The sequence below is a fragment of the Papio anubis genome, chromosome 19, assembly GCF_008728515.1.
Source record: "Papio anubis isolate 15944 chromosome 19, Panubis1.0, whole genome shotgun sequence".
Classification (NCBI taxonomy): domain Eukaryota; kingdom Metazoa; phylum Chordata; class Mammalia; order Primates; family Cercopithecidae; genus Papio; species Papio anubis.
Window position 1 is genome coordinate 23,069,142 of NC_044994.1, and position 10,288 is coordinate 23,079,429.

The 10,288-nt window shown below is 43.6% G+C and overlaps 1 protein-coding gene across 2 annotated transcripts in view; it reads right to left on the reverse strand.

Annotated features, from left to right (window-relative positions):
* Positions 1–1,485, reverse strand: part of DSC3 (desmocollin 3) — a 52,587-nt gene extending 51,102 nt beyond the window's left edge. For both annotated transcript variants that reach the window (XM_009192562.4, XM_009192564.4), the window contains exon 1: positions 1,144–1,485. In XM_009192562.4, coding sequence (XP_009190826.2) covers positions 1,144–1,212 — 69 coding nt within the window. In that variant the 5' untranslated portion in view covers positions 1,213–1,485. The remainder of the gene's footprint in view (positions 1–1,143) is intronic.
* Positions 1,486–10,288: the final 8,803 nt, after the last annotated feature.

Below are 10,288 nucleotides of genomic sequence, written 5' to 3' on the forward strand. Positions count from 1 at the left end.
ACCCTTAGACCCACTCCCACTTGCCAGGGTGGAGGGCCGGGAAGCAGTAAGAATCCGCGAGATCAGATTCGACTCACTGCTGACGCGGATACTATACACCTCGCTCCCATCGGACCCCATGTACATCCGTGGATGCGGGAAGTCGCGGGTCCGCGGATCCTTTCTGAGCGTGCGGAATGAAACTCTGTTGAAGCCTGAAGCTTCGCGTGCAGCCGCGCCGCCAGAGTTCTGAACACTTCAAGTCTCCTGTGTTCTCAGAGCATTGTCTCTAACTTTCTCTCCTAGAGGATTTGGTCCTGGGCGGCAGGTTTCCGGAGACTCGAAACCCCAGGCTGTGCTCTGATCGCGCACCCTTCCAAGTACTACCCAACCCCACCGCATCCATCATCCCGCACCACTGTCACTCTCTACCCGTCTCCCCACCTCGGCCGCATCCCCCAAACACAACACAACCCCAACCCCCATTCTGGCCCAGCCTTCCCACACCTTCGCGCCCCGGGCACATCCCGCCCCCGGCTGGGAGGCTGGCGGAGGTGGACCGCATGCGTGAGCTTCTGAATACCCTTTAGGGGAGATACCGAGAAACTCGCTTCTCAGGGGCAGCCCCACAAAGGGACGCAGGGCCACAGCCCCGGCTGCACACACTAACAAACCCATCCAGGTCAACTGGGACCCGGAGCTGGGGAGGGGCAGCCCCTAAATCCCATTTCACGTCTGTGCTTTGAGCTCTCAGGGATCCTAAAATACTGACCAACAAGCTCTCTTCCTCCCTCTCCACCCAAAGGCGCCCTCCAACCACCACCACCAGCAGCTCCACCACCTGGGGAGGAGCGTGAATCCCAAACCCCTGCCCAACCCGCGACGGCGCCCGCCAGAGCGCAGCGAAGCCTGAGCGCGACTCAGAATTCCAACAATCGAACGCGGTGTCTCAAAACAAAAAGCTGAGTCCAGAGTCGACCAGCAAGCACGCGTTTTCTCTCCTCACTCTTGCAGGCCCGAACTTGGGGCGGCTACCAGACCCGCAGCATTGATCTGAGCCGCGGTGGTCACGTTTCGGCCCGCTTTGGCCCCAGCTCCGCGCAGCGTCCAGAGCGGATCCACCCCCGTCCCCATCCCAGCCCTATCCGGCGAGGTCTGGCTCACCACGAGGGTCAGCAGCAGCTGCCGGCAGGCGGCTCCGCGCACGGAGCGCCGGAGCCCAGCGGCGGCCATCGGGATGCGGGACAGGGCCAGGAGAACGCGGGCGCCAGGAGGGTGCCGAGAGCGAGACCTGCTGAGGTGTGGGGCGCGGAGGTGCTTTTCTCGCCGCTGCTTGTCTTTAAGTGTCTTTGGCCTCTCTCAGGCTTGCCTGCCCGGGAGCAACTTCACTCCTGAAACCAGATTGGACCCAGAGGACGCGGAGAGGCCACTCCTTGTTATTTCTCAAGTTTTATCATCGCCGGCACAGCTGAGGAGCTGCCCGAGCCTGCCCCTCTGCTCCCCAGCAGCCACCGGGGCGATCGCGCTCGGGAAAGCGGTCTCTGGCGCACCCTCTGCCAGCTCTCCCACGCCCCTCGCCTGCCCCGCGGCGCTGCCGCCCCGCCCGGCCTGCAGAGAGGCCCTGGCAGGCCAGATCGTCCCAGTGCGGCACCATCGCCGGCGCTGTGCGGTGCATCTCAATGCAGAACCCCAATCCGCCCGCAGGGATCCCTGCCTCGACAGGGGCCCTGCTGGATGCCAGGAACACCCTTGTCATTGGATCAGCGGATCTGCCCTTCGACGTCTGAACAAATTCTGCCAACGTTTTCAGATTAAAGCAAAATACATGTACAGTATTCTCTCCAGATTTGACTAACATGACAAAACACACGACAGAAGGAATTTATGCCAAATGGCATGAATAAACAGGTTTTGGCATGTCAGAAATTAAAACCAAATATAAGAAATTCGAATCTAACCATTTTTACGCAACCAAAATACGAGTGATTACACTCAGTGCTCTATTAACTGACAGTTTGGGGGACTTATATGCACCTTCTAAAAACGACTTTGTTGTTAGATGTAAATTATTGGTTTACTAATTACTGGTACCAAAATGAAGTTTTTCAGGTGGTCAAAGGAATATCTACCACACGAAACCTTCTAAAACGAGGCTTACAGATTCTACATCATGCAACGACTATTTATCAGGGCCCAAAGTCGGCCAAGCTTTGTGTGAGGGGCTGAAAGAAAGGAAATGCATAAAATCCAGTTCCTATCGGAAACAATTCCAAATCAGAAAGGGACGAAAGGCAATCATTCCTAGCCCACTAGGCTACACTTTTTCATAGAGATGTCGTTTGTAACACTAGGGGGATATTCTCTTATTTCTCTCTAAACTGACTTTTATGTCCCCCGAGCTCCCACCTATGGATTCCGGAGGAAATTCCCCTCAGATAAGTGATGCTACTCCTCGAGGTCCATTCAAAACTTTCAAGGTCAAGAATTTCAGACAGCCAAGTAATCATGAAAGGGTGGTATGAGCTTCATTCATCTCACTCTGGTTCAAGTCTAATAGACTCCTCATCGTCTAAGCCATGTATTCCCTGAAATCTGGGGCTTCCCTGAAATTCATGAGGCTCAGTTTTAAGGGCTCAGACACTCTAAGTTGAGCTTCCCAGTGCCAATCTCCCAGGCACCCATCAGTGGAGGTCTCTGTATGGAAGAGCCCTTCCAGTCTCAGAGAAAGTTCTCCAAACTTCTCTCCACTCCAGCGTTTTCACCTCCCATCCTCCACGTGCCTCCAGCATGACCTCGGGGAAAGCTTCCAGCCCCAGCCTCAGCTAGCCCTCAGAAACCCAAGTAGAATGGTTTTCTTGAACTTAGATGAGTAAAGGAGACCCTAGTACCGATCTCCCTCCCTCACCACTTTGAATTCACTGTTAGAGTGAAGGGTTGAGGTGTTAAGGCATTTTAGAGGAGATTATCTAACTTAGCTGGAGAAAGCTTTGAAGAAGCAAAATGTTGAGACAGGCCCAGCAAAGCAAAGGAAAAAGGTAGGAGAATGCTCCAAGATAACACAACATCAACAGGACATGAGAAGCTCCGGAGAGACCTGTGAGAGTGCCCCAGGCTAAGGAAGCAGAAAGGGGTTGGTTCAGATTGGTTAGATGAAGAACTCCCGTGGCTGGGAATTAGGTTAGAAAGATGGCTCATGGCTGGGCGCGGTGGCTCAAGCCTGTAATCCCAGCACTTTGGGAGGCCGAGACGGGCGGATCACGAGATCAGGAGATCGAGACCATCCTGGCTAACACGGTGAAACCCCGTCTCTACTAAAAAATACAAAAAACTAGCCGGGCGAGGTGGCGGGCGCCTGTAGTCCCAGCTACTCGGGAGGCTGAGGCAGGAGAATGGCGGGAACCCGGGAGGCGGAGCTTGCAGTGAGTCGAGATCTGGCCACTGCACTCCAGCCTGGGCGACAGAGCGAAACTCCGTCTCAAAAAAAAAAAAGATGGCTCATGACAAACCATGCTGAGGAATTTAATTTCATCCTGACAGAAATGGAGAACCATCTATTCAATGTGTGAAAAGGATAACTACTGTTACAGAAGTGTCACTTTTGGTGAATTTGCACATATGAACCCGTTTGTGCTGTAATATGGCTTTAATACCTAGGGAATAAAAGACTTTGAAGTGTTTTTCTTTATTCTAACTATTATTAGTCTTTCTATGATTTCAACTTTATCTTCAGATTTATAAGAGTCTGGCCCGGTTAGGACTGTCCTGACAGACTAAAACTCTAAAATTGCTATCCTCTGGTTGTTTTCACTGTGCTGTGTAATAGAGGATATTGTTAAGCCTAATGACTAATATGACAATTGCTGTGAGTTTCCATTTTTAGCTTCTGCAAAATAAAAGCTGTAAGAATCTACTTTAGAAAAACGGGAAGAAAACATATGATGGATATTTTTAACTTGTATTGCAATATTCTAGGTGCAATATGAACATTAATAACTGAAGGTATTATTAGTAATGATTTTGAAATTTCCTGTTTGTCCATCATGAGCATACTAATCTAAGTCCCAATAAAAAGCAATGCATTTTTATCATATAAAGAAGAATCTTTACAGATTACAACATAAATATGACTTGAGGATAAATTAAATTGCTTATATTTTTTGCTTATACTTTTCCCATATAAATTATGATTTTAAATAGTTTATTGATTTTTAAAAAAATATGAGCTTCAGTTTAGATATAGTTAGAACTGGATGCTTTCTATTATAAAATTAATTTTAAATCATCATGAGGTATCATAAAGCATAAAGAGTTTTCTGAACCGTCTTTATCTTAATACCCCATCCCTCAAACTGCAAAGTCAACTGGAAGTCACTGCTAAAACGATAATGACCCAAAATGGGAAAACAATTTATTATTTTCCCTTGTTATGTTCTTAGTTTGAAGGGTAAGAGCAGCAATAACAAAGGATCAAAAATGGGAAGCGACTTTAGACTAAAGAACAAAACTTCAGGAATTCAGGTGAATTGCAACATATTCAGCAGAAAGCAAACAAGAGAATGAAGAAGAGTACTCTCACTCTGGACCTATGAGAAATCTCTGGCTATGGAAGAGCTAACTAATCTTAGGGGTGGGACCTGACCTCTGGCCCACCAGCCAGGCTGCCTTGCACAATTCAGCACCAACAGGTGCTAGTCTAACACACCTACTCATCTCGGTGGCTTACCTGGACTGTGACATGGCAACTGTAGGCTTCCTCAAACACTGCTACAAAATACTGCCAGGTCAACTATATGATGTTTGAGACAAACTTACAAGAAAAAGCAGAGGAATTTATGAAAAAAAAAAGCTTGAATTAAAAACAAGTAAAAGATTTGTGTAGATCTTGTGGCACAAAAATGAATTCTGCCATGGGACATGAACTCAGAAGCATGTTTGGAATATTATTTAGGATCAATAGCCGCAGTGTGACTAGAGGCTCTGCAGATTTCCCAGAACACTAGTGAGAACAACCATGACTTTTTGGTCATTTGGCCTTGGGGATAATAGAAAGTTTAAGTCAAGAGTCAATTAGAAATAATGCATTGCTGCCCACTAGCAGAGCCATCCCAGAATCCCGATGTGCCTCCTTCTCACCTATTTACCCATGGCAAGCACCTAATTTGCACTTGGTGCTAATTTCAATCCCATGGGAATGCTACTCCACACAGCAATGAGAACCTCAACTCTAGATCCAAATGACCCTTGGCCTCCAGGGACATTTCCCCTTCCCCCTATTCTACTGTGGGTCTCCTCATGTCCTCACTTCTCTTCCTAGGAATCATATCTCCCCAGAATGATTGACACTAGGACTATCCCTTCCTCTCAGGAGACAGCTCACTCCCGTCCACAGAAATGTGACCTTTCACTATAACCTTGGCAACAATCATTCAAAAGTCGGACATTTGTACATTTCTCAAATTCAGCGTTGTCCAGTCTAAGTAACACTATTACAATAGTTTAGTCCAGATAGGGCGTGCCAAGCTCAGAAAGGTTCCCTTCCAGTCTCTCCTTGTTAATGAATGAGTCAAGATCTGTTACAATGGGGTTACTCTTCCTCCACTAAAATCTTCAGACTCCTTTACAAATATCCTCTTCTTCAACCAGTCCTTTTAAGGAGGGAGGAGCAATCTTCCAGTAACTTCCCACTGGCTGGAAGGAATGGTAATTTCCACACAAAAGACAAAACGCTATTGTGTGAGAGATAACTTCTTATAGCAACTAAACGAAAGCCATATAACCAAGCCCTGATACAGGGTGAATTTTTTGTCCACCTCATCTAAGAATCATCACATAATTCTTCCCTTTGATTTCCTCTAGAGTGAAAAATCTCTCTCCGCTGGGTGAGACTGCAGTTTCTCCTGCATATTCACACGTCTCCAGGAACTCATTGTATGCATCTGTCTGTTCAGAAGGCATTGCTCAAGAGTGAAGGTTACAGGTGTGAGTGGGCTGACTGCCAGACCTCATGTGTCATTGATCCCGGCGTCATTCCCTGATTCACTGTCCCATCAGTCTTCTTCTTTCTCAGAAGCTCAGGATGACCATTCCTTAGCATCAGCCTGGAGAAGGGGTGTATTCCCCAGTTTAGATGCCTATTAACTAGCCCAGGAGCAGAGAGGCAGCTTTTGCCACCAGCTCCCCATGGGCTAGCGAATTATTTAACTCAAGAATTATTTATTATTTTATTAGTTCATAATTACATATTAATTAATGCTATTTACCTCAAAATTTGTTCATCTTGATTTATCTTTTCTTTCCAACCTACCCGGTTTCCCAAATCTTTTGTCTCTAGATGACGGGTAGCTTTCTACAAATTAGCTATTTAGTGTTCATTGAGTAGGCACAATCCCAGAACAATAACCACTTCTTTTCTTGCATTGCTTTCAAGGCTCATATCTGCATCTGTCTTTCAAATGTTATAAGCTACACCCCTCCCTAACTGAAAAGCACTAGTCTTGACTTACACACATCTTTGGTGGGTTTTACCAGATCTCTGTTTCTCTAAACAACTCTAATACAGAGGTCCTGCCTGAACATTTAAAAACTGAGGAGCTAGTAATAGTTCGAGTAGGTTTGTAGCCATGTATCAAAAAAGCTATTTTGTTCCCCCTCCTAGTAAGATTACAGTGTTCTTGACAAGTTCCATAAAATCTCCTGCTTAGAGACTAACTGAAGTTTTGAATTATTTGTTGACTTGTCTGATGTAGTTGCCTTGGTGTAGGTCCACGTGTTTTTCAAATCTCTGGCCTCTTAATCTTGTAAAACTGGATAATTTTGAAAATTATTTTTCCTTCTCCATTTGATCCAGTTATGGTGATCCATACACCTATTCCCAGTCAGTTGGCCAAAGAATAATATTCCTGACATTTCCTTCTTTCTTGAGTAATAATTTATATATAGTAAAATCCATAGGCCATAAATGTACAGTTCAATGAGTTTTGACAAACATATATCCCTATGTTACCATCATTCAGGTTAAAATATTTCCTTCACCCCAGTTCATACTCATCCCTACCCTGGGGCAACCAGTGTTCTGCTTTCTGTCACAGAAGAATAGTTTTGACTTCTCTAGAATTTCACATCAATGGAATCACTCATTGAATTAGTTATCTATTGCTGCCTCGGTTTTTATCCACTAGACACCACTTGTGCATTACTCCAAAACTTAGTGGCTTAGAGGAAGGACTTATCTCACAGTTTCTGTGGAATCCAGGCATGGCTTAGCGAACCATATCTGGCTCAAAGGCTGTCATACAGGCTGCAATCAAAGTGGTTAGCTGGGGCTGCGCTCATCTCAAGGCTGGATGAGAGAGAATCTGTTTCTAAGCTCACTCATGTAGCAGTTGGCAGACCTCCAGTTCTTGATGATTGTTGACCAGAGATATCAGTTGCTTGTCCCAAGGGCCTCTCTAGGGGATCAAACAACGTGGATACCTGGCTTCCCTAAGAACACGTGAGAAAAATAGAGTGTCAAAAATGGAAGTCACAGTCTTTTTGTAACTCAGTATCAGAAATGACACCCTATCACCTCTGCTGACTTCTATTGGTAGAAGTAAATCACCAGGAACAGTCCACAGTTAAGGAAAGAGCATTACACAGGGAAGTGACATCCAGGAGGCAGAGATCATTGGGCCCCATCTTCAAGGCTGAATGCCACATGGTATCAATGCTTTTGTGTCTGGTTTCTTTCATTCCACATATTTTAAATTAATACAATATGTTTGAATATATTAGTAAGATATCAGTTTTCATTTCTTTTGTATTTATATCTACTTGTAGAAAATCCCAGTCATAGGATAGATGCTGTACTCAACTTTATTAGAAACTACCAGACCAATTTCTCACTTCTTCCTTAGTAATATATGTGAATTTCAGTTGTTCTACATACTTGCCAGCAGATTTTTGTCAGTCTTATAATTTTAGCCATTGTGGGTATCTCATTGTGGTTTAAATTTGCATTTCCCTGGTGACATTATGTTTCAATGTGCTTGGAATTTTCTCTGATGGCTATTGATGTTGAGTAATATTTCCTATGCTTATTTGCCATTTGTAAGTACAATTGGGTTGTTTGTTTGTTCTTTATTGTTTTGTAACAAAAATGTTTATTAAATGTTAAAGAAAATTTATTTGTTATGTATAATATATACATTATTTAAATGTTTATTAAAAGAAATTTCAGCCTGGCCAACATGGTGAAACCCCATCTTTACTAAAAATACAAGAAATTAGCTGGGCTTGGTAGCGGGCACCTGTAATCCCAGCTACTTGGGAGGCTGAGGCAGGAGAATCACTTGAACCTGTGGGGGGGCAGAGGTTGCAGTGAGTTGAGAATGAGCCATTGCACTCCAGCCTGGGCAACAAGAGCAAAACTCTGTCTCAAAAAAACAAAAAAATTAAGTTTTGTGCACTTTGAATGGAATTATCTTTTATTTGTTAAAAACACAACTTGAATTTTTATTTCTATTCCTCCTTTTCATAAGAACTGTGAAAGTTCTTGTTCCACAGGGTGAATTTGTAGGTAGAAAGAAGAAGGCAAAATTATCTTCTCTAGAGCATTACTATCTAAACTTTTAAACCAAAAGACCCTTTAAAGTTTTGTTGTGGATGCCAAGATAAGATTTATTGTCATGAAAGACAAAGGCCCAGCTCTGCAAATGACTCAAAGGTGTGGGAAGTTTCAGCTGCACCTGGGTCAGAACTGACTATGGCCTGTTATGTCCACAAGTGAAGCTACACATTTAGGAGCATTATCATCAAGAGGAATATTTTTTAACTCTGGTTGCATGTTGGTGTCTCTAGGGAGCTTTTAATAAACACCAACCACCAGGCCCCACCTCAGAATCCGCCTCAAACCAATTACCTCAGAATGTTTGGGGATGGGGGCTCTATATTTTATGTTTTACATTATTTAAAAGCTTCCCTGGACACCCTAATGTGCAGGTCAGGGAGGCAATTCTTGCTCTAGATAAATTATTCTCAAAATGTGGTTCATAACCATTAGCATGTGCACCACTGGGAACCTGAAGGTTCTTCACTTCCTCTGAAATATGATGACAGAGATATAAAACCCATGAAATGATGAGACCAATTTTGGAAGAATTCAGGTCTCTGGGTTTTTGTAAGAGGCAGTTTCTTAAATAACCCTTTAAAAAAACTGTTTTATTTTGACTTAGAACTAACATCTCCATTCACCATTTCTTAGCCTTCTTTGCAGCACTTATATAATCTGTCTAATCTGTGTTTTAACGAGAAAGGCTTAGATCTACCTTTGCATATTTCATGAGGTTCTTTCATGGTAGGCATAACAAAATGTACTGCAGTTCTATCCCTTGTACTGCCTGGACTGTTGTTATCTGTACTCCATTATTCTTACTTGCAACATCTTTCCTTTGATTCAAGCAAGTTTCAGTAGAAACCTACATCAAGAAAGTATTTCTCCCACATAACCATTCATGTCCAGATCTTTCCTATCTTTAGTGAAATATTTATGGCTAGAAAGCTTCTAATGGTTCTCTTGCCCAGGTGAAGGAAAAGAGTATTTATTCTAATCCCTGCATCTTGATGTTTTATATGACTTCCAGATAGACTGTACTTGCCATTAAGATTTTCCTCTGCTTGCAGTAGACAAAACTCTCACAATTTACTTTGATGTCCACAGTCATTAGCAAGAAAAATATATCCCCACATTATTTTGGTATTCTTTTCTTACTTGGATAGCCAAAATGATTATCTAAGGCTTGACTAAACATGGAACAAAGATAGGTGTTTTGACTGTCTTCATACTAAATGGGGCAATACAACACCTTATTAGTAAAGGGTTTATGCCAGTTTGAAATCAAACCCTACTTCTCTTTGAAATAGTTCTATTCATCTCTACTTAGAGGTTATGGGGTTTTGTTTTTGTTTTGATTTGTCTTAATTTCTTTCTTTAGCTCAAGCTTTAATTACTTCTTTGTCTTTCTAGCTCACACTCTCAACTGGAACATTAATAATGTTCTCAGGCCACATGTAATTAACAATGATGACTGCATAATGCCTGAAACAACAATTGTCTGACACACCTCTTTTAGGAAACCCAAACAGCCCTGACAACTGAGCTAGTTTAAATAGCCTGAGAAATGGGTATTTTAGAGAGGTTTCCTGGGAAAGGTTTACTGAGATGTGAACTTTGGTTGGAGACTTGAATGATAGAAGAGATTGATGATCTGGAGTAAAAGTATTCTAGCCTGAAAGAACTGCAAATGTAAAAGCCCTGTCCAAATAGCTGGGT